At 42.3% G+C, this 25,279-nt stretch overlaps 1 protein-coding gene across 18 annotated transcripts in view; it reads right to left on the bottom strand.

Annotated features, from left to right (window-relative positions):
- The window catches only part of CELF2 (CUGBP Elav-like family member 2), a 546,733-nt gene that overhangs the window by 159,222 nt on the left and 362,232 nt on the right, over positions 1–25,279 (bottom strand). For 17 of the 18 annotated variants that reach the window (XM_079768799.1, XM_079768800.1, XM_079768802.1 and 14 more), the window contains one exon: positions 7,209–7,405. In XM_079768799.1, coding sequence (XP_079624925.1) covers positions 7,209–7,386 — 178 coding nt within the window. In that variant the 5' untranslated portion in view covers positions 7,387–7,405. Of the gene's footprint in view, positions 1–7,208; positions 7,406–7,572; positions 7,771–25,279 lie in introns of those variants that run through there. The other variant, XM_079768801.1, reaches the window with a different exon arrangement.

Here is a 25,279-nt window from a genome sequence, read left to right as displayed (position 1 = left end):
GCTGATGTCACCAAGGCAGAGGAGAAGGAAACAAAATGGTTAGAAGCAGCCTTAAGTCATTTCTTTTTGTCTTCGATTTGGGCTCTATTGGTGTGTCCTCTCTATCTCCCTCCCCTGCCCCCTTCCACTTTTTCTCCCCAGAGATGTAAGACTCAAAATGTGCCAAGGAGAGATATTCTGTGCCAGGGTAGAAACTGTTCTTTGATATAAACAACAGAAATCCAGCTCTGTGCAAGACAGACGTGGTCCAGTCTCTAAGCACCAGGTGTGGCGTATTTAAAGAGATTTGTTCTCACTATAACTTAAAAGAGAGTTATTTAAAATCTCTCTCATTTATCTCAATCAGTTCTATGAGTGCAATCTGTGTAAGTCGAAAGAATTAAAACCTCCATTTTGAAAAAAATAATATTAAATTTTTAAAAATAACTATATCATGTAACAAATGATTCCATCTCTTCCAAGGATATGATAAGGATCCTGCATGAATACAAAAATTCCGACCATGTTTCTGTTAACCGGTAGGACCTGGGTCAGCCAACAAAGAAAGGATGTCATAATAAGTTACATAGTGATTTCTGTGAACGTAAAATTAATCCAGGATGAAAAGCATCCTTCCTGTAGGCCACGGAGGCAGCACCAACAAAACTGGAACTGTCCCAGAAAATCTAGGGCAGCAACCCTAGTTTTCAAGAAATTCAGGGCAGAAATCCCATCCCTTGCTTCTATGCATTAACATGTAAAATTGGCTCATCTGCCTACATTTTCAATTCTTCCTCAATTACTGATTTCAAGATGACATTGCCTTAAAAAAACTGGCTCCAAGTCCATTTCTATTACTTAAGGGAAGTTTCTGACAGTGCTTTTTTTCTTTTCTTTTTTTTTTAGAAATAAAGGGAAGACATAAAATATGAAAATGAACCTCTCTGGCTGCCACTGCACTCCTCCAATATGATTCCATTAATAAAAAGGTCAAAAATGTTCTTTACAAACCTTTCACATTTTAAAGAAGAATAAAGTTTATAAGATTATCAACTCCCTTTAGACTAGCAGCATTTGCGTTGTTCTCTCACAGAATATGTCAAACAACTCTGAGGCAGGTATTACTGTTATTGTAAGGATAAAAAAAAACTGAGGCACGTTCTCTAAACTAGCTTGTGATAGAACTTTTTAAGTCTCCCGACTTTCCAGGGCCTGCTCTCATTCTACCAGAGCACAGAAGAATCTCCCGCCCTCAAGGCCGTCCTCCTGCCCAATTCTGAAATGAGTAAAATTAGGCTTTGGTGCCTTTCAGCCTCCTCCTCTTCCCCTCTCCCTCTTAATTCAGGCCACCTCTCATCTCATCCTCCAGAAACGTTTCCATTGTACTGAACTAGGAAGAGATTAGAACAAACTCAGATTTTATTAATGAATTCTTGAAGACTGAAGTCAAGCCTTCACGATGGAAAGAAGGGACTCATATTCTGTCACAGTCTGAGCTCAGTGGAGGTGGGGAGAAGCATCCAATTACAGAAGGCGAGCTGCAGTCCAGGCCAGTCCCCTTGTCCCCCTAACTGCTGCCTGACCATCAAGAACAAGAACTGGTAACAGCATCAGAACCACTATAAAAGGTGTTTTTTGGAAACTTAAAGTTAATAACCCTTCCCAGAGGAGCCTTGAATTTAATCTTTGTTCCACCCAGAAAACTCTGGGCTCCAAGCACTGTAAGGACTGCAGCTGCACCAAAGTTACGCCATGACCTGAGCACAATTCTAGAAAAAGGGAAGTTTTGTCCTTCAAGCCTGTTACACGCAGTGAGAGTCGACACAAGCCACTTCCTATTTCTGGTTCTGTGGCTGAAAAGTCACCAAAGAGAGGGTAAAATGGGATCAACGAAGCAATAGGCAGGACCGAGGGTCGGTTTCACCTCCCAATCTGAAATGCCAAATGATTTTATTCTAATCACTCAGCACGGGCTCCTAAGTGTTCCTTTCTGCAAAACCAGATGAGCAATGCCTAGCCAACTGAGCTTAGACAAAGGTAACTAGCAGTCTTTAGAGCAAGCTTTTACAGGGTGCTCTGAACCTGGGTTCCATATTTTATGAAAATTAAAATATCAAGAGAGTGATGATCACAGAATTTCCCTACCACTTACAGGTTCTGAGTTTGGTCTCACTGAACACAACCTAGACCTGCCACCTCTTCCACTATCCCTTATCCACGATCTCCAACTCCTCAACCTCTCCTTCTTCTCCAGGCCAGGAGCTGCCTTCTGTCTTCATCGGCTTCCTTACCTTAGACCACAGAGATCATTCCAATGCCTTCAGCACACTTCCTGACCTTCTCCACATCTGTCCTGGTCATCTCCAACTCAGGTTCCCTATGATTCTGTTTCTCGGCTCCCCAACTGAGGGACAGTCACAGAGCCACACTACTAGGGCCCACTCCAAATCCACACAACCCAAGTGTCAGTGGGTCCATCCTGTTGCTCTTTCCCCTATCAGATTTTTCCAAACTGTCATTTTAAACCATTTCCATTCTTCTTAAGTCTTCAACTCCACCCGACCTTCTTAGAAATGTACTATCTCCTGAGAAGACTGAAGGCATCTGTATTGAGTGTCTATTTCCCGCCCCATTAGACTGACGTTCTCTGTTACTTCCTCCTAACTGCCCTGCTGTCTCAAATGTCGGATCTTTCCGCCCTTTCACATGTGCTCTTCAGCCACTTCTCCGGTCTCACTGAGGACGCTGATTCCTATCACCCTTACACTTTCACTATCGCTTTTTGCTCTGCCTTCTTATCTTTTGTTTAAAAAACAAGCTGTATCTAAGCTCTCTTTCTTTTATGACCAGACTCCCAGAAAGGGCAGACTCCACTCACAGGCCTGCACGTAAACCTAGCAATCCTCTCCCAAGCCTGACCTCCACCATTCTCAAGCGCTCTCAAGTCCTCTTAACCGCCAAGTCCAATGGCTTTTCTTGGCCTGCATCCTTCTTGACTTTCCTGTGGCACCTAGACTCAATACAATCAAAACTGAACTGAGCAGTCCTCTCCTTCCCTGTCCCCACCATTGCTGACTGCTTTTCCATTTTTCCCAGTTAAGCCAAAATCTCTTGGTCATCATTGCCTCAATTTAGTTATCAAGTCTCCTTCCTTCCACCCGGTCATGTCTGTGTCATTCAATTCCGCCCTCTCTGTTGCCATGACAGATAAACAGCCGCCCTGTTTAACTCCATGTACTTCAGATAACACACTGCACCAATCTCCCAGCCCCTCCCTTTTCACAGACCTGCAATCATCTAACAAATAAAATTCAAATATCTTAGCCTGAGACTTAAGGCCCTCTAAGAACTGGACCGAGCCTATATTTCTAGACACCATGACCTTCCCGTCTTCCATTTCATTTCATGTATTTCACATTTCCTCTGGACTCTGGGAGAATTCATAGTTCCCAGAAGCCACCCTGCATTTTCATACCTTCATTCCTGAATCAGGCCAGTCTATCCATGTGCAATGTCCAACATTGTTTTTACTTATTGAAATCTTTTTTTTTTTTTTTTCCATTCAAGATGTGGTAGAGATGCCATCTTTTCCTATCTTGGTAGTTTTAAGTTATTCATTCCTCCCCTGAACTTCCAGAGTTCAAATATGCTCATCTCTTTCTTGCTTCCTCTTATTTCATATTCTTTTAGGTTCTAGTTACCTGTGTACTAGCTGGTCTCTTTGTCCCTATTAGATTTCAAGTTCTTGAGGACAGTGATGATGATGATAATAATTGTAATAGTAACCACCACCACCATCACAAGCTCCTACCATAGTCCAGCTCTGTGAAAGCATATAACTCCATTTCAGCAACCCTCTGAGGACCGTTTCCACTTTCTGATGTGATTAAATAATGTGCTCAAGGCCAGCACTCAGGAGTGGTAGAGCCAGGAATTGAAGTTACGCTTGTCTGACTTTAAAAGCCATGCTCTTAACTACTATGTGGTATTTCTCATCATCTATACTTGACCAATAATCATGGAATAAGGTATCCTCTCCATAAGCCCTAATAGGTGGGATAGTTGACTTAGCCAGGTTCCCCTGAGTGGCTGAGCCTACATGGTCAACAAATACATTTATAGGGAGAAGAAACAGATAGCTTAGACTCTAACTCTTAAAGGATGATTTCAAAAATGGAACAAAGTTTTTATGCCTCAAAACTAAACAGAATATCAGATGCAATGAGGGAGAAACATCTGTTTCACCTGGATTAGGTAATACCTCAACCTGGTCTCCTTCCTTGGAATCACTGATATCAGTAAGACAATGAATCAAGGCCACTCCAAAAGCCCTACTTAGATAATTTAAACTACATTTAGAGAATGCCTTCAAAATTCTAATTTCTGAAACTCTGATATCAGCCATAAGAAAACATGATAATTGTACTGTGCTGGTATAGTCAGGACAAACGTAAATGTGGGGTCCTATTTTATACACACACAGGTAAATGGCATATGACACACACAGGTATCAGTGTAAAGTAAAACGGGCGTTGTTGCTCTCTACACGTAAGCGGCTAAGGCCTGTAATCCTCCAAGAGGAATGTCATTATACAGCTCAAATCCCATCACAACCAATACCGTTACAACAGAGATGTCTGTATAACAAAAACCCTTTCAGGCTTTGGCTGACAGCCCACGTACTTCAAGCAATATTTGATGTGAGACTTGGAGTTCACAGTAATGGGAATTGACCTATCTTTCCAAAGGTAAGATTTGAATGATTTCATCTGTAACTTCTATCCCATGATACCATGAGTTGGTGTGATGTACAATCTAAACCCATGAGCATAAAAACTAAACACAAAGACAGAAACAAATCAACCCTGCTCTTAAAGGGCAAAATTCCCTTTTGTTCACCTGGGGAACACTGCGGTCAAGGAGAAGGCCTCTCACCCAACCCTGAAATGGAGCAGAACAAGGCTGGTTTGTGGCCTTACCTCATGGAGAAGCAAGCTCGTGTATGGAGCACATGAAGACGGATGGGCTGTCCTCAAATTTCTATTCAACCTCTTTCTAGCTGCGCAAACTGGGCTAATAACATTTCTTAACTTTTCTGAGCCTCCTCTGCAAAATGTGACTAATATCACCGCTTTCAGGATTTCAGTAAGAACTAAAGAAGAGAACATACGTAAAACTTCTCACCTAGGACTTGGTACAGAGCATGGGCTCAAAAAGCCCGTACCAGGGGTCCCTTTTCCTCCAAGACCGTGGGCCTATGCAAACTATTTTAATGAAGTTAGTTACAAAACCCAGGGAAAGAAGTTAATGAAGTGTATAGTCTCAAATATACCCTGATGAAGAGATTGCTCAGAGGAACATCAGGAAAAAAGAGAGAATATGGTAGAAGAACTAGGCCGTGTACAAGCATTCACCTGACTGAGAGAAAGGTCTTTCTGGCTAAAGTAATATGTAGAAGACAAAGATAAAATGCAAGGAACCAGGCATCATAGCAAGAAATGAGCTTTGAGCATTCTACCAGAGGACATGTTGAAAAATGTGGAATTCACTAAAATTTGGAGGCACATTTTCCTACCCAAGGATGAAGGGTGGCTGTTGCTCTGAAGCACTAGTTTCCTGCCTCTGGCCTAGTTTCCTGTGGGTGTCATTCTGCACGGTAGGGGGGCCCTCACTTGCTAAGTCCAGTCCAGGGCATTAAACTGTTTTTCCTAAGTAGGATACTGTAGGGGTTAAGTATCAAAAACCAAATTCTAGTATTTTCCATTTGGGAAACATGTAGGTAAACAGTGTAGGAATATGACTCATAAAGGCTCTTTCAACGTTGTCCTAATTTGTGATGGGCTTAATCCTTCTGTTTTATATATCTAATTTCCTATTTTTCAGGTTTTGGGACAACCAAGTGTGTGGTGACAAAATTTTATGTATGTTCTTTTGAAAGTACGCTTGGTGTTACTGTACATGATTATATTTTGAGAAAGAAAATGAGAACCTTATGAACGTAATCACAAGTTATGTCTGTTCACCTTTATAAAATACGTGTTAGCCTTTTAAATTTCTTAAAAGGTTCTAAAAAGTCCTATCAGACCTCTGCAACTATAGGGCATGAGAGATGACCCATTTCTCAGAGTCACGGCCATCAGCGTTTTCATCATTACTTAGTCCCATCCCTTCACCTTGACAGTAAGAAAGAGGCTCAGAGAAAAGTGTGTGCTCATGTTCATGTGCTCACTAATGAGCTTGCAGGAGCTCTTGTGAGAGGCTACATAGAAATAAAATAACAGGCCGGAGAGAGATAGGAAGATATGGAGAAAAAGGAAATGCGGACCCACGGAAAGACAGAGGAGCCCTGGGCAGAAAGACCAAGAGATCAAGAACAGAGAAAGAACAAAATTACTAAAGCAAGGTTAACATATCAACAGAGTCCAAGTGGCAGCACAAGAGTTAAATCCAGTCTGCACAGAGCTTGCAAAGGACGACTCTCATACACTGAAGCTTCAATGTGGCTTCTGGCTTCTCTCTATTTTAACAACTGTCCCCCCACCCTCCCAACATCACCCTCATCTTAAAATGGAGGCAGCAGAAACCACCAGATTGTACACGTGAGTCTTAGCACTGGTAAGGGCGTAAACCACAAGCATTTGGAAGGTGTGCTAACTATCTCAGGCCACTAGGGTGTTACTTCCCGCCCCCAAAGGCATACTTCACCTAAAGATGTCCATCTAGACCCCAATAATTGATATCCCTCCTAAAAGTGTACCCTTTATTCCTCAGACCAGTGGGATCACACTAACTGTTTATAAGGCATGTCAGGATCCCCACAGGCTATGGAAAAGTGAAATGCAATTGTAGTTACATGAGCAATAATGGGAAGGTAGGGGCAGAAAGAGTTACTCCTGAAATGCAAGACTAGAAACACTATTCCTTAGAGAGGCAGGCACTCCACCAGGGAAGAGGAGCCTGCGCTGCCTAGAAAGTGACCTCGGGAGAGCAATCACGCGCCTGGACAGAGGCGCGGCCGCGCCCCTCCCTCCGCTCCTCCTTTCCTGCGTCCCTGGCCAGCTCTGTCCACCTGCCCGGGAGGCGGGCGGGCGGGCGGGCGGGGGCGCGGGGAGGAGCCGGGCTGGCCTCGGGCACAGGGGCAGCAGGCGGCTCCCACTCGCAGTTCTCCCTCCCGCGATGCCCAGGACACCCAGCAAGGCCCCCAACCGCGCACACCCCGCGGACTGTACCTTTACTCTGGGGAGGGTTCTGACTCCGGTCCCGGAGGACGTTGATCTGGTAGACAGCTCCGTAAGGCTCAAAAAGTTCTTTCAGCTCCTTTTCCGACCAAGACCTGGGGATCTGCCCGACAAACATCTTAATGGCATCTGGGTCTGGTTGGTCGGAGTGATCCAAAGCGCCGTTCATCTTGTTGGCTGTGCCGTTACTGTCAAAAAGGGAACCGGGAGCCAGAGTTAGGGCTGCACGGTGAGGGACAGGAAGAAAAAAATAGGGGGGTGGGGGCGGGGAGGCGGAAGGAGGAGGAAGAGGAGCGTGGGGCAAAGTGCCTAATGAGTCGTAGAAATTTGATGAACTAAAACAAAGCACAGGCACCATTAGGTTGCTCCTCGGTGGCAGGGCGGCGGGCTCGCACTGCAGGCTGCTGCTGCTCAGCACCCAGCCCGAGCCCAGGGCAGCGCCCCGCCGGCTGTCACCCGGGGCGTGGACATCTTGAAACCCAGCTCGGAGGCAGCTGCAAGTTAAGTGCAGGTCTCGTTCTGCAAGGCTGCCATCAATGCATCTGCAGCCTTATCAGCCTCACACTGGCTCTCTTGTGAAAAGAAAGGCAGGGCTGGATTTCTGCTGGATTTCTCCCCTTCCCCTCCCCTCTTTGGAGATTTTTTTTTGGGAGGAGAAGAGAGGTGATAATGATAAAGTCACATGAAAAGAAAATGAAACATTTGGCAGTCCGTCAGATGACTAATGCAAGATGCTGAGGATGAATTTGCAGAGTGCGCGAGGCATCCATGTGTGCATCAAATTAGTACGTTGTTGCTGCTCAGAATGGAAAGTGCTCCAGCAATGCGGCTGGCTGCAGCCGATTGGCTGCTTATGCTGGAGAAAAGGGCCAGGGCGGGGAGGGGGGCTCCCGTTTAAAAAGCACATTGTTTATGGGACCCAGGCACAAAGGGTTTAATTCAGAGAGGCAAAGGCGATCTCAGAATTGCTTGCTTTGTGCCGGGAAAAAAAAAAAAATTCAGCCGCAGAAAGTTGAGTTCCCGCTAAAGGACACTGAATATTTCAAATCTTTCACACTCCATAAATTGCTCTCTGTGTGTCTGACTTCCAGATGTTGCACTTGAGTTCTAAACAATCACACGTTTGGAAGAGAGAAGAGGGAAATCTGCCTTTTCTTCTCCTGGCTTCAGTAAATATTTGGGGATGATACAAAACGCAAGAACATAAGCCTTTACATATCCATCTTCCTTAAGACTCAAAAAGCCCCCATTTGGAAGAGAGCCTGCAATTCTAGTCACCATCATGAAACATGATAATGAGGGTGTTCATTTTTTAATTGGGATTCCCCCCATTTGACCTTCAGTAAATAATAAAGCAAAATCACATATCCTCTTTGTCTTCCATCTTCTGAATGCTCCCTAAACCCACCTACTCTGCCAAGAGACAGGGCTGAATGCCCTGAGCAGCATTCGTTTGCAGTATTGTGCTCTTGGTTTAGCATCTCAGCCCATGAAAATAAAATGCACCTAAATAAGGTCACACCTGGCAGACAAAATATCTACAGAGTCAGGTCCATGATCACCCTCCAGCCCCTAGTCCAAGAGGCAGAAAGGTAAAAAAGGGCCCACATAAACTAAAACTTCACTGCAATTGGCAGGTGTCATTTCAATGTAGTCTTGGGGTTGTAATAATAAGGTAATCAAAATGATGACAAATACTCTTCACTAGGGCCTGGCTTTAATTTCTACTTCTTCCATTCACCCTATTTTACCACTCTTTTTTTTTTTTTTCTCCATGAGATAAACAATCAAACTGTGTAGCTTGAAACACTTTCAGAGGTTTCTCTAATCAACCTTATTGTTATAAACCATGTTCTGCTAAATAAAATATTGAGCACAAAATCTTCTTGCAACAATTTAGGTGTAACGTAATGCTTGTTTATATTACAGATCAATCGTTTATCTTGTTCCTGTGCACCTTTACTTCTTTTCAAATCACCCTTTGAGAATTCAATCAACACTTTAACCCCACAGAGCTAACTCTGGTGGGGTGGAGGTGACAGAGCCCTACACAGAGCAGAATGTAGTGTTCACAACTCCGTGAGAGCTTAGAGTGTGGCAAGACTCGTTTCTGGGGCAGGAAGGACTTGTGGTTAGTGCTGTTCACAGTGAGCCAGAATGAAAAGAGGAAGGCATTGCCACAGGTCTCAGCTAACAGAGAACGGAAGTTCAAAAATGGGGCTGTTGCATTTTATCTGCACAGAGCAGTTAGTACAACGAAGGAACTAGGTGAGAGTATACCAGTCCCAGTATCTAAACTTAGAATTCTAGAGCATGCATTCCGTAATCTCTCTCCAAATGAGAGGGCGTTTTTACTTTCTCAAAAAATGCACCCGTAGTGGCGCGTAAAGGAGGAGAGATGAAGGATATCCCTTATGCCTTTGGTCTTTATGTTGCTGAGTCCATATTTATAACGCCCTTCCCATTAGCCTTACTTCAGAAATGCCTGGAGACTTCTTATCACCCTGAGGCAGTGGGTGTTGGAGCTCATGGCATGGGCTCTGAAACATGGCAACACCACTTCCTAACTGTGCGACTCTGGGCCTCAGACTCTTCGTCTGTAAAATGGGAATAGAGACTTCATCTCCTGCAGTCATGTGCTTCGTACAGGAAATGGCCCAGAGTAAGTGCCTAATAAGTGTTAGCTACTTCTATTTTTAATCTCTCCTTTGCAGTTGTGACACACTTGAAATGAGTGACCATCACGTCTACTTTTCATTCCAAATCTTCTCATAGAATAGGCTCAAACCCAACTCATAGCCTAAATAATAATAAGTATCTTTTAACGAGCATTTATAAGCTAGATACTGTGCTAGCTACTTTACATACATTATTTCTAACCCTCATAACAACTGTAGTGAAAGTATTATTTTCAGATGCAAATATCTAAGAAATAAGTTCCTTTCCTAAAATTACCAGCTCATAAATTATAGAAGCAGAATTCAAACCTATGCCCAAGGCACAAAATATTTCTAATCCATCATGTTGCCAAATATTCCATCAGGTCTGCCTTTGACTGAGCGTGTACACCTCACAGCAAATCTATGAGAAGACAAGGCCAACAGCAAAACATACTGGGTCCCTGGAACCCCAGTGCCAAATTAAAGGTATCACTGCAAGAAAGACACACACCTGTCCTCTTTCTATCAGTGAGACACGCTGAACTGAAGAGTCTGTTAGGAATACTTTACAGCCCACATTTCCTCACTAATCACATAGCTGTCTCCATCTGCACAGACACCCTTCCTCTCTATTCCCAGTCACCTCAATGAGTGCCTCTCATCCACATCTAAATCCCTTCCTAACTACTTGCATTTTGCAAACAACCATCCCAAATATTTGCATCATATTTGCATAACAATTCCTTCCTTAAGTAAATCCAAGGATCTCTAGCGGTTATACAAATTCAACAATGACTATAACAGTACAACTTCCTCAAGGAAAGCTTCCCTGCAGGACAGGTGGTCCCCTACCCATCCATGTGATGCTGAATCCCAATCCCCCCCCCCCGCCCCCCCCCCACGGGTATTGCAACAGCCTAGTTAACTGTTCTAATGCACACAAATTCCTGCTTTGGACTCCCAACTTTCTGCCTGGCTGAGGCTCATTTCTAGCAGAGACTTACTGACTTCTTTTGTCCTCACGGGGCTGTCAGCACTGACACTTCTAAGTAAGCCAAAAACTATGTGCCACAGTTAAACCTTTGGGGGTACTTGCCAGAGGCCATGAAAAACCAATGTGCTATTCAGAGGAATAATTATGGGAATAGATACCCCAAATTTCAGCAAGACTCTCAGTAAGATCTATTTACTAGAATCTGATATCATGCTTAGAAAATTAGACTAGCTCTCTTCTCTGCACTCCCCAGACCTCCTCAGCACCCATTAAAGTACAGGAATTAATTCAAATTAAAATAATATTTAGTGAGGGCCTACTCTTTTCTAGAAACCTCTGCCAGGTGTTTGACATCCAGTACCATGACAGCTCCAGGAAGTTGAAATCGTTATCCCCATTTTGGAAATAAAGTAATTAAGAGTCGCCGTGGAGGTAAAGTGACTTTTCCTATGTCACCCCTCTTAGAAGAGGTGCCTGCAGAATCTGGACACACGAAGATGTGAAGGCCAACTGTCATTGCTCAATATTCCATAAACTGGGTTCCTCTAGGGGGATGTTTCCTATGGACTCAGTGGCCACGTGCAGGCCCTAGGAACAGGCACATACATCTCTGCTGGCACCAAGCCTACGAACTGCAACAAGATCCCGAGTGCCTATTACACTTTTGCTCTTGGCAAAGAGCCAACTATAAGGCTCCTCCCGGACAGATGCCGTATGGAACCAGACCACAGTTAGAGAGCACTAAGCCAGCGGGCACTGGTGGTATCATTCTCAGAGCCAAGAGGGAAATATAACGATGTTTGGGGGGAAAATGAGAGTGCTTACTTTCTGCTTTCAGCACAGGCATTGACCTACTTCCCTACTCCATTGTGGAGTAAAGAGAAGTAGATCAGCAGAAGATATGCAAAATCCTTGGAGGTTCCTCTAAGCAGTAAAATGTTAAAATTATAATAACTGATTGAAATAAATGCATTATTATTATTATTATTTCCAGGACAGCAAGCTTTTATAAGGCCCAGAGAATTGCACATTTTCTTTTGGAGAATGGAAACAAAAGAATTGACATTTTTATTCTTTTCTGAGTTCCTTGGATAGCAACTTCCTGCATCACATCTCCTTTATTTACATAAAAGGAAGAACAACAAACTTACAAAAGAGGTATGGGAAATGCCATGTGGCTATAAATAATTATATTAATGCTGGAAAAAATACATAAAATGCCACGTCCTGAAGATATTCAAACCCAAAGCCAACACACAAAGATGCCTTGTCTTGAAAAACTTCTGTAGAAAGAAAGCTAATCTCCCTGGTACTTAATAGTCTTATTATTCACATGCTTTTTTATCCTTTGTACTTTTTTTGTTCTGTGGAATATCCTGCATCAGTTCTGGCCTACTCTGTGCAATGACGGAAATGTCTTATAATCTGTACCGTCAATATGGTAGCCACTAGTTACATGTGGCTTCTAAAGACTTGAAAGTGGCTAGTCCACCTGGGAAACTGAATTTTTAATTTTACTTCACTTTAAATCTAGATAGCTCCAAATGCAAATATACCTTAAAAAAACTAATCAGAGTTGACATTCACTAAAATATTATTTCATCATGAGATTGTTTTGGAAAATGGGAATGAAGGGCCAGGAAAATGACGTGGAGGCTTGAAGCACACGACAGCACGTCGGTGGGACAGTGGGACAGTGGGTTGGCAGGCCTGGGTTCTTGTCATGGTTCAGCATTCAACTAACTGTGGACTCCCACGCGAATCATATAGTCATTCTGTGCCTTGGTTTCCTCACTTATAGAACAAAGAGCAAAAATAGTTACCATCTGGCTCTTAATTCCAGTAATTCTACAGTTATGGTTTGGAACCTAGATGATGATATATGGAAAAGATAATTTACGTTAACATGACCAGCTGCCTGAAACCTTGGGATGATTCCCTGTCTGTGTCCAATTTAGCTCACAAGTGACTAAGGCATGGGCCGGGGAGCTGACAAGTGTCACCTACACTGTGGAGAGCAGCCTGCAGGCTCAGACAGAGCCACTGGGTGGCTGGTGGCTTGGGGTTGCTGCCAGAGCATCATCTCTCTCAATTTGTGCTAATTCTTCCTAATATCCCAACCGCAGTCCCACCGTTTGAGTCAGCTGAGAGGCCACTCTTTCACAGCGCCCGGGAACTGTTTTCTAATGATCGCCTGTACTTAAATAAGACCACATGAAGAAGCAGGCTTTGTCTGCTGATCACAGGAAATTGTCCAAGACTGAGCTGAACGAGGGAAAAGCGGAAAGAAGCTGGTGATGGGCCTGGTGCCTTCTAGTGGGCAACAGAATGGGCACAAAATCCAATATTGTGAACCATCTACATTGTCCATGTTGTTGTTATTATTTAAGAACAGAATCCTCTCCCTACTGGCTGGCAATGTGGCACCTGGGGACAGCAGCAGCTCCTTCCCACGCTGTGGAGAATATTCCAGAGACTCGGACTAGGCCTCCTAAGGAGCCTCCTCCCTCTCCTCTCCACTCACCACAGCCTCTCAGCTTAGAAGAAGGAATCAGCTGTCATCCAACCTCCTGCTCTGGGAACTGCACCTCCCATTTCAGAACGCCTCATCTGTCTGCCTTTCAACCGAGCGCCTCTCGCACCATGGACACAGCTACATCTTAACCCAGGGGGCTCCTGGGTTGCTGAGTGACTCTGGCAAGCTCCACAGAAACCTCTGGACAAGTTTTCTCACCAATAAGAAGACCAAACCAATGCTATTCCTGTATTTACCTGGAAGGTACTGTTATCACTTATCAAGTGTAGCAAAGCCTTGTGAGTCATGGCCACTCGGATACAGAATGGGGCCCCAAATCTCTGAGACATCTGTGGATCGGCTGAATTCACAGATGATTCCCTGGCTCAGATGATACCCTAAGTCAGCGATTTTCAATCATTTTCATCTCATGGCACAAACTACGAAAATTTTACAACACATCAAAAATTATATTTTTGTGTGGATCTGACCAAAAAAATGAAAGGTATCATTTTGACTCATTCACACTGGACAGCTATTGTGTTGGCTGTTGTCAATTTTCATTTGACAATTTAAGGGAAAAGAGGTCAGTGCCCCTGACTAACTAGTCAGGTATTGCATGTTTTAAAAATTCTTGCGGCTAACCTGTGCCTGCCGTGGACACTGGTTGAAAATCACTGCCCTAAGTAGCTGGAGGAGGCAAAGGCTTTCTCCAAGTGCTCAAATTGTAAATAAATTAGTTTGTGCTCCTCTGAAGAAGACGTTCAAGTTTCCTCCAAGTAGACTTACATGCAATATGTTCATCCCTATGCTTTGCCAAAATTTGAAATAAAATTTCATTAAGAATGTACAGGACATCAGTTTCATTCACAGACAGCTGGGAAAGAACACATATGTGACAGGCATTTTGGTGGACTGCTGGAGTTAAGGTTAAATTATATTTGGTTGGAGGTCCAAAAGCTATATAGATGCTCCTCAACTTATGATGGGGTTATGTTCCCATAAACCGACTGTAAGTTGAAAATCTCATTCGTTGAACATGCATTTACTATACCTAACCTATTTAACATCACAGCTTAGCCTCGCCTACCTTAAACGTGCTCAGAACATTTACATTAACTAGAGTTGGGAAAAATCATCTAATGCAAAACCTAATCTATCTATACATATAAAAGGCTAAGTGTCCATCCATCCAACCGGTAGCTATGACGCACACTGACCACCAGGGGGCAGACACTCTATGCAGGAGCTGCTATGACACACACTGGCCATGTAAAAAATAAACGGCACCGCCCTAGCCAGTTTGTCTCAATGGATAGAGCATCCGCCTGTGGACTGAAGGGTCCCGGGTTCAATTCCGGTCAAGGGCACATGCCTGGGTCATGGGCTTGATCCCCAGTAGGGGGCATGAAGGAGGCAGCCAATCAATGATTCTCTCTCATCATTGATGTTTCTATCTCTCCCTCTCCCTTCCTCTCTGAAATAAAAAAAATATATTTACAAAAAAAAATAGTAATAAAATAAATAAATGGTACCACGGACCTGGCACCAAAACCAACACTCAGCTTCCCCCAAGTGGGACACAGGCCCCGTGACCACCCTGGAGCAACACCCCACCAAATCACAGCCAACGCTGCTAAGACCCCATGGTGCAAAATGTGGCCCACAGGCCAGCCCAGCCCGGAAACGGTTGCTGTGGGCACTGGGTAATGACATCACATAGCAACGCCTGGCTTCCTCTCCTTAGTGACTAGCCTCCTTGGAGTTTCTTCAGCCCACGAACACGACTTGCTTTATAGCCAGGTGCAAACATTATACAGTTTAACAAATGTTTGTGAAGCGTTTTCACGTGCCTTATCTCATTTGAACCTCACAGAAGTCCTGGAGTAGGTAGACAGGAGACTCATTAGAATCCTATTTTCTTTTCATTAGCCGGAAAACGGAGATTTAGAAAGCTTAGAAACTTGACCTGACTGAAAAAAAGTAAGAAATGGTGGAACTTGAAAATGACTTCAGGTTATCTCACTGCGCAGAATATAGTCAAACACTGCTGTAGTTAAGTATTTTATCCTTTGTTCTCCCTGTGTGATCTACAATAATAACCTGCTTCGTGTTGATATTTACTGCTGTGTTGCTGACAATTACCTGAAAGAGAAGTTGGGATGCTTCACTGGTCTGGAAAACGTTTAGCTAAATCAGAAAGCAGGTCTAATTAAGCAAGTTTATTCCTTATCTATAAAAGGCTAAGTTGATTCGCACATGTGCGATACATATAAAGCTCTCGCTGGCGCCAATCGCATGCGTGTGTTTTGATCTGTCATTGTTGATTGTGAATTTGGTTGACACTTCTATTACAGAGAAAGAGCGAACAGCGATATTAAAATATTTCTTCTAATTAATTTTCTTCCAATGTGCACAAATCTGTGCACCAGGACAATAGTTTATAATAAAGTGTTAAATATCTCATGTAATTTATTGTGCATATTGCTTTCGCACCACCAGAAAGGTGAAGAATCTCAAGTTGAACTGTCCCGAATCAGGGGACATCTGTACATTTGTTTAACAGGGTGAAGCATAACCTTATTCCTGAGGAAAAGGCTGCAAAACACAGGCCTTAGGGTTCACCAAGTGAAAGAGAAACCTTATTACCTTACTTCAACTTGACTGCTAGTAAAAGGCATAAAGCTGGAACACCCCCACAAAGAAGTAACTGTGGAGGCATCCAGGGAGGACCTGGAGTCTGAACACACAATGACCCTCGCTGGGCAGGCAGCGGCCCTGGATAACCCCTGTCTGGGGAACTCATTTCCTTCAGTGATTTATCAGAAACAGTTCAGGGGACTTCAGAGCAGAGCAGAGCAGAAGGCATTTGCACAGGGAGAGGTTTCGTAGATGAACTTTTAGAAATGGCAATGGGGAAATAATAATCACACAGAAGATTTATATCAGCTTCACATTTTCCAAGTGCTCCAGGAGCGCACATTAATTAATCCTCCCTCACGGCTGAGGTCAGGATTACTGCCCCAACTTCACCGGTGGGGAAAGGAAGGGAGAGGGGACCCACCTAGCTCTGGTGCCCACGGCTAAATGCTGTACAAGTCACCTGTTTGTGTGGGCAAGTACTTGTAGATGGCTCTCTGGATGAGGGAGAAGACACTAGTTTGCCCCCATTAATTAATTAACTGAAATGGGAATCCTTATGAAACAAAGACACATGTGGGAGGAAACTAAGTAGTCATCTGAACTTCCCAAACTGAATATTGATTTTCACTAAAATTCCAATTCTTATCAGCAAATGATGAAAAGAAGGGATGTACACTGAGAGCCACAAACAAAACAGACACGGTGCCAGGTACCCTGGACCTGGGTTTTAGCAACTGTGCTTCTCAAAGCAAAGAATCCCTGCGTTCACAGCTGTCTAAAAGAAAACATTTTGCTGGTACTTATTCATGCAAGAGAAAGCAACCAGAGAGGATTCACAACACTCTCCACCCATTGAAGAAATACTAAACCCACCTAAGTTTTATTCTCACACGCAGTCCTTTTCTTAAATTCGTATTATAGTTATTGAGACTTTATGTCAGGCATGGTGCTAGGTTTGAAGGAGAGAGTTGAAAAATAAATAATTAATGCCCTTAAGCTACTCAGCCAATGAGAAGAGACAAACATGTGCACAACATAAAACCAAAATACAAAGGGATAAGGCGGGGAACAGAGCAATACAGGGCCTGCAGAAAGCCAGCAACAAGTGACTAATTTGGCTGCGGGCACTGGCATTCAGCATTCTAAACCACACTTCACCCCTGTGGTCACGTTTTTAAATGGAATGTGAAAAATTCAGAGGCAACAGATGATAAGCTGTACTCTTTTACTGAGTTGACAAGGAGGTTGAAAGAAAGTAACTGAAGAAAAAAGTAGGCTGTGACTTGAGAGAAAGCAGGTGCCTCTCTCCCACGACCATGCACTTGAGACAGGGGACCTGTGCAACACTGGACAGAGTGCCCGCACAGACCCATGGCTGGGCGACCATCCTGTGCACTGCTGGCCCTCACACTGGGGGGCACAGCCCAGTCCCCGACCTATGCTGGCTTGCAATGCCATACATTGGGAACCTACTGCCATCCATAAAGCCCCACCCACCTCTAAGCTTTACTCTGAGCTAATTCCTCCAGAGGTGACCATCTCTCCAATGTTCCTGTCACTCACTACCACTCATGTGAAAATCACTTTTCTGGGCATGTCCATTCAACCCTCCAATCTGATCTTCTATAGCTACAGCTGACAGAGAGGTCTGGCCCCACCTCAAACTCAGCATATCCAAAAATAATCTTGTCCTCCAATTAGGTTTCATGTTCAACTTCCCTGTTTTTCTTACTGGCTCAAACTGTACCCCTTCCTACCCCAAGTATGAGAAGAAGGACAGTGTCTTCCACAGAATACACATTCAACGCCGAGTTATTGTTAGTCTAATCTCGATTCTTCTCTGATCGCTGAACCTACAGAAACAATATTACTGAGCTCCTGATCAGTTACATGGTGAGAGAGTGAAACTGTGAGGACAAGGATGTCTTAATTATTAATTCAGTACGTATTTATGAAGTGATTCTACAATCCAAGCATTATTTAAGGTGCTAGGGAATTACAGCAATTAATAAAATAAGGTAAAATTACCTGTATGGAGCTTATATTCTAGAGGGGAGCATAAAATGAGGGAAATAAGCAAACCTAAGAGATTAGAAACAAATCATTTCAAAGGAGAAAATTAAAGCAGGAAAGCAAGATAGGGAGTATTGGGTGTAGGACTGCAATGCTAAATCAGGTGTTCAGAGAAGAACTCATTTGAAAAGTGAGCACGGTGCCTTGAACTCAGGATATCTTCAGTACATATTTCCTGAATGAATAGATTTAATACAGCAAGAAGTCTTACAATTTGTAAAAATTAAGTCACACATCACGCAATTCGTCACCATTATTATAAAGAACTGTGTTGTCCCATCTAGTACTGTTCCATTGAATCTGAGGGTCAATACCGTACACCTAATTGCCAATGAGTTACGTGCCCATTCTTCTCTAAACACCCAGTGAGTCCACTTGTTCCAACACAGCCACTGTCGCAATCTCAGCTCTCCTGATGCGAAAACCACTGAAAAACTGCTCAGGGAGCACTGCCTCCTACTCTGCACCGAAGGACAGACTTTACTGAGCTTTGTGCTCACCTGGCATTCCGAACTCTATCTACCCTCCCCTTAAATAGTGATTATCTGTCCATTCATTACTTATCATTTATCAATGGCAGAACTGAATCTCAGGCTGGTCTCTCCTCAAGCTGATTTTTGGCCAACCTTCTTCCGTCATAAATGATGTGTAATCAAGGAATACAACGTTAATTGAATGCCAGCCCAAGGGATGCAGCCAGCAGTGTAAGGTTTGATACAAACGTGTGAGAGATTAGTCAGTCACTGCTTCTTCCAATGATCTGGAAAATCAAAAGTTGACAGTAAATAGTACCTAATTACGTCATATTAATGACTGTAGCTTAGGTCAGAAAACAGAATCCATGTGTGAAGAAATGTGATTCTGTAGACTAACCTAATTTATTAGGTTCAGATGTGTTTCTTTCTCTCTTACTTTTTTTTTTTTTTTTTTTGATAATGCCTTCAAGCTCATGTGTTTGTGAAATGCCAACAACAGAGTTAAGACATAAAGGACTTCAGAGCTGTCAACACGTGTGTCACCAAGTTCCTGCCCTGATGTCATGCCCTTTAAACCCTCTGGGGAACTTCTCAACCCCTTCCTCAGAGATTTCTCATGTTATGCTGGTTTTTCAGCCTCTGTTATCTGCATTTTAAACCCACAGGAGATCAGAAGGAGCACACAGGATGGCTTGTAATAGGAGGCCCGTGGAGTGATGGCCAACGCACATGAGAATCTGAATGGGCCCAGCAGGGAAAGCTTACTAGTGTATTCCCCAGACCTTCCCAAGGACAGCAGTGTAGCAGAATAATTAATTTGCATAACAACAATCTTATCTTAGCTAAAGGGTCACATTGCACTCAATACATTCTGTTTAAGGAGGCAGGGAAATATATAATTTATTATTAAGAAGAATTCCTTTAAAATGAAACAATAAAGAGAATTGGTGCCATAAAGGATAAGCTTTCATCTCTACTGCAAACTTAGCTAATAAGCCTATTTCATTCCCCAGGGGATCCAGGTATCTCAGATTTTACTTTCTCATTCATTCTAACACTCCCCTGAGTATCAAAATTTAAGCTTTGTGCAACATCTAATTTGTTGTCATTAAATGCAGCAACCAATTTTGCCAAGACTCTACAGCTTTTGGGAAATAAATCTGTGCTAAGTATTCTGCTCTATTTTTACCTCCTGTTATCATTGTTCTTGCTGTTGCTTGGCTAGCAGAAGTGAGGGAGGTGGGTGGGGGCCTGCGGAGAAATGAGTTGTTGCTGTTGGGGAGCTTGTTTCCCTAAAGTAAATTATGCTTTTCACAGATCAAGAAGTAAACTTTAATTCATTCTCTTCAAGACATTACAAAAGGTGACATTTGAGGTTTAAAAACTGGAAATGAAAGGCCCATAAGAGATGACTGTGATACCATTCAAGAGACTAATCATGAATTCTCTAGACTCTTTCTGTCCTGATATAAGAAAAGGCAATGAGATGTTCTACAATGATTACACTAAATTCCTAGATAGCAATCCAAAAAGTTGCCTCTCTGATAGTCTGGTTAAAGAAATTTGCAAAATAACAAAAAGGAATAGTGCTAAGTTTGTAGATTGACTCAGAGAAGACTTCCAGAATTCTATGCATGTCAGCTCTGTTTGGTTCCCTATGATACAAGCATACAGTTGTCATGCTACAAAACTACATAGCAAAAGGCAAGGTCCAAATGGCATTCTACTTTGCTAGTTTTGAAATCCCTAAATCATATCTTAAGATGAAATCAATACCAAACACCACATTTTGATTCATATAGTCCTGCCTCCCCACCTTGTGAGTATGTCATAAATTTCATTTAGCACCTAAAATCATCAATTAAAATAGGCTTTGACATTTAATTTGCTTATTTAAAAAATACCCCATCAGATCTAACCCCCTAACAAATAAAATAAAAATAGGATTATGTGCTACATTATAATGGCTGTTATTCTAAGTGGCTGAATATCATTATATCAAAATTCCCATAGCTGATTTTTTTAAAGTAATTTCTTCATTTTTTTGACACTACATCTGGCACAATGAATATAGATTTGTTTATATATCTGTCTAACTGCCTTTCCCAAACACAGCCAGATGGAGTCTTTCAAAATCAAATTAATTTCAGATTAATTCACTCTGGACCCACTCCAGTTTCATGACTCTTTGCTTTGAGGTACCAACCAAACTGATGTGAAATCATGAACTTAGAAGAGCACAGGTTCCTCTATATCAAGGGGTAACCATGAGATTGCTCCCCCTGTCCAGAAAGAAATCCATCAGGCACCATGAACCACCAGTTTAAGGTCTGACCAACATTTCATAGTGTCAAAATCATCCAGGAAGAATTTCCTTTGGGATCCAAATAGAATCACAGTTAATTTTACATCCAATATTCATAATGCTTTGAGATGATTCCAGTAAAGATGAGCGACCTAATTACTAACTTGAGAACGAACAGTATTATGGTAAACTCGCCATATACACAGAGTCAGGTACCACACGTGACATGAGAGTTATCTTGGTTGTTTTTTTTTTTTAAATTTCTAAGCACCCAAAGTGTGTATTCTCTATCTCTAGCTGTAGCTACTGAAGGAACTATAAACAAATGTAGCCAGGCTTTGCATGCTGTCAATCTCAGTGGATGCCTTTATTATCCTACTTATTTCAATTGCAATTTGGGTTTCCATGGAGACACAACAGTCAGCTCTAGAAAATTATAAGATAAATGTCAGGCAGTGATAACAGTGTTAATGAAGCTTCGGTGACAAGCAGCTCTGTGCTTCAAATAATAAGCTTATTTCTATTAGCATATGTATAACCTGTCAAAAAACCTGGAAGAGAATATTAAAAATTAAATATCTTTCTATTTATACTTAAGAGAGGGTAGAGACCCCCTCTAGAGTGGCTTAACTTTGGTGGGTCAACCTGAATAAGAAAAAATGTAATCACTGGTTTCTTGGGAAAATTAGGCACCAATCATGGCTTTCAACAATGCTTTAGCTGACATCCAGAAATGCCTTACTTTACCCAGTAACAGACAGAAGTTTTTTTATAATGTGGTTAAAGTAATCTATTTTGTTTATGGAAGCTAAGAGCTCACCTCATTAAGTCTGACCATGGCAGACGGTGAGCTTCAGATAAATGAATGCTACAACCAACCTCAGGTAACTGGATTGAGTAAGCCATCTCCTCCCCTCCCTATGATGCTGGATAACTATGATTCAATTGCTAGAATCCAGAATCCAGAACCACCTGAAATACTTTCAGGTAAAAACAAAACAAAACTGACAACTATGGCTTTACATAAGTTTGATGCATTTTGAGTACACAGGTTGAGACAGTGGAAATGTGAACTACATACAGTTCAAAGTTAGGTTCTCCAAAAAGAAAGTGTAAGAAAAATAAGTTTTATTGGGAAAAGATGACTTAATAGAAAAAAAATTGTTTTCTTCAAGAACATCCTTCAGAACCCTGAATAGTTAAAAGGGGGATAATTCTCCAAATCAAAGTCTCTCCAGAAATACAAAAGAAAGACCTATACATATTTACTCCTCATTTATAGTAACTGCTCTTTGATCTCGCCATAGTGTCCATTATGATTTCACTCACTGCATATTTTTTCTTTATTATTTTTAAAATATATTTTTATTGATTTCAGAGAGGAAGGGAGAGGGAGAGAGAGATAGAAACATCAATGATGAAAGAGAATCACTGATTGGCTGCCTCTTGCACACCCCCTCCTGGGGATCTAGCCCACAACCCAGGCATGTGCCCTGACCAGGAATCAAATCATGGCCTCCTAGTTCATGGGACATTACTCAACCAACTGAGCTACACCGGCCAGGGCTTTTCCTTTATTATTAAAAATCTGTTTATTGAGTGCCAGGTAAGACATTGTCACTGCCCTTACATCTCTCATTGTTAATAGCTTGTCCAACCAAATATCCAAGATCTTGAACAAGATATCACACTGTGTGTGTGTGTGTGTGTGTGTGTGTGTGTGTGTGTGTGTGTATGTGTGTGTTTTCTGTCCAAAGTCTGGTCCATTTTGAAATGACTACCTGACTAGGTTTTTCTGGAGTGAGACAACTCTTTTTGCTACAGCTCTGCAGTGGGAACAGCTGGCTGCTCAAATCCGCCTCTACCTACCTTGTTTTTCAATTGCTATAACAAAAATACCATAAGAGTGGGTGGCTTATAAACAACAAGCATTTGCTTCTCACAGTTCTAGAAGCAGGAAGTCTAAGATCAAAGCACAGCAGACTCGTGTTGGGTGAGACCCACTTCCTGGTTTACAAACAGCCATCTCCTTGCTGTGTGCTCACGTGGGGGGTGGGATGAGGGAGCTCTCTGGGGTCTCTTTATAAGGGTACTAATCCCATTATGAGAGTCCTACTCTCAGGACCCAATCACCTCCCAATTAATAGTATCACTCTGGGTGTTAGATTTCAACATGAAATTTGGGGGGACCCTAACATTCAGTCTATCACAGCACACTTGCTACCACTCTTGATTCCTTTCCCCCTACTCCATTCTTCAGAAGGAAAATGAATGGGGTCAAACCCCAGGCCTGGGATATAACTAGGCCATGGTGTTGGGGTAGGAACTTCCAGTGCAGCATTTGAAGAAGCTCACACAGGTTCTTATTTCCCCATAAAGTGCTTTTCTCTTTGGAGTGCTCCCTTGTAACTCCATATGGCTGGCGGGTGCAGAATGTACTAGGGCTGCGTCCCACTCTGAGAGTGGGTGCCTCACCCACCTTTGCACATCTAGCATGGCAGAGTGAAACCCAGGGGAGGCTGGGGGGACATGCATGGCCTCGGCCAGATGCTCTGGTTTGAAGGAGAAAGGCTGTTCTGCTTTTCCTACGAGGCCTTCCCTACATTCTTTCCTTTAGGACTGATTTCACCATGAGGTTGTGAAGACCCAAGGATTCAAGTTAGGGTGTGATTAGAGGAAACAGCCCCAGGCCTCTTTTCAGTTTCAGGTTTAGCTCCCAGAGCACAAAGAACTTCAGGTTCTCCTCTGGCCAAGAGGCATGGGTTCCACACCAGGGTTCCTGGCCACACCCAGTGTCCTCCAGGCATTCATTATGGTACGTCTGCAGGAGTGGTAAAGCTGATAGAAGGCACCTGGAGTTCAAAATGCTGTACACCTCATTCAAATGCAAGGAATTCATATCTCCTTCCCTCCAGGCAAAATGAAAGAACACACATAAATCAAAGACTATCTACAACAACAGCAGCAGCCTATAGTATCTTCATGTATGCTCATGGTATCATTCCTTGTTATCCCAACCATGGAAAACACATGAAAAAAGTAAAATTCAAAAGCACACAAAACTCAAGGCATTAGCAATAGGATTCTTTACTAGGACCTATATGTTCATTGGGATCCAGGGAATATATAGGAAAAATCACGAGGTGTAAATTTAATAACTCAACTTGGACTATGAGACCCGAGTTTGAAAACTTTTCAGTTGCAAATGAAAGCTCAATACTCTGTTACTTAAAACTGGGTGAGTAAACAGCTGTAGTCATGGAAACAAAGAGATTATAAACAGCATGCCTTTGTCTCATCAGTTAAACATCTTCATCTTTTAAAAACTTCCTTGTGATCAGTACTCCTCACTTACTGTTGCTCCTCTTAAAACTTTTCATGATTGTTCTTGAAAGGTGTTGGGGAATCAAATATAGACACTGAAAAGTCACCTGCAATTATTATTGCTGGTATTTTTAAATCACTGAAATAATTACTGTTATCTTTAATAACAACAACACGAGGCATATTACGGCAGTTCTTCAATTTTAAAATGACAGCTCTAAACTGGGGCAACCGAAATTACAATAATAATTTTCCAGAATTGACAATATTTGCTAAATAGTCTCCTTGAAGGGAAGGAGGTTTTACACATGGGAAATAAATAGGAGATTGTAATTTAAGTGTGGCACAGCTTTAGTAGTGAGTTTAAAAGTGAAAGCCGGAAACAAAGCGCTGCCTGGGTTTTTTGTGTTCCTCTTGTTTAATGTTGAGAGATTTGATTAAGTGGAGACACCTCGCTTTTGCTGATGGAAAGCAGGGAATAGTTGCCCAACATGAGTACACCGCTTTGAGAGGTGTTACAAATACCTTTAGACTTTAGGTCGGTTATGTTTATTTTTACAGTGAATGTTGTTATAAGGACAATCAAATCAAATAAATTGAAGAGGAATTCTCATATCAATGGAGTCATTAAATAACTACTATGAAAGAAGTGGTTCCAAAATAATGTAGACTAGATAGTAAGCTGCTCTAAAATTGGGATGACAGGGTCACATTTATGTATAAAACGGACACACTTACTACAATGGAAACAGTGTCACAAAGTTAGTAACTGCCAAAGCACAAAAAATATAAAACAACAAAAAGTGTGGTATAGTGCCTTCAGCTCCATGTTTACTTTGAAAAATCATTATGATTGCTTGTTTTCCATAAGCTGATTGAGGGAAAGCAAACGACTTGGATTATGTCTTTGTTGTTATGTTGTTATTACTGAAATCAACAATGAAACCGAAATACTAATGACACTGAAACCTCGCAACTCATCCAGGACAGGAAGACACAGAAATATTAAAAACAACAAACGAAATAGCTATAAAAATGATTCTAACTCCCCTCCCAGAGTCATATGGCATCA

This window comes from Cnephaeus nilssonii (assembly GCF_951640355.1).
Source record: "Cnephaeus nilssonii genome assembly, chromosome: 1".
Classification (NCBI taxonomy): Eukaryota; Metazoa; Chordata; class Mammalia; order Chiroptera; family Vespertilionidae; genus Cnephaeus; species Cnephaeus nilssonii.
The sequence above is the reverse complement of the archived record's forward strand: the minus strand, read 5'-3'. Positions and strand labels throughout refer to the sequence as shown.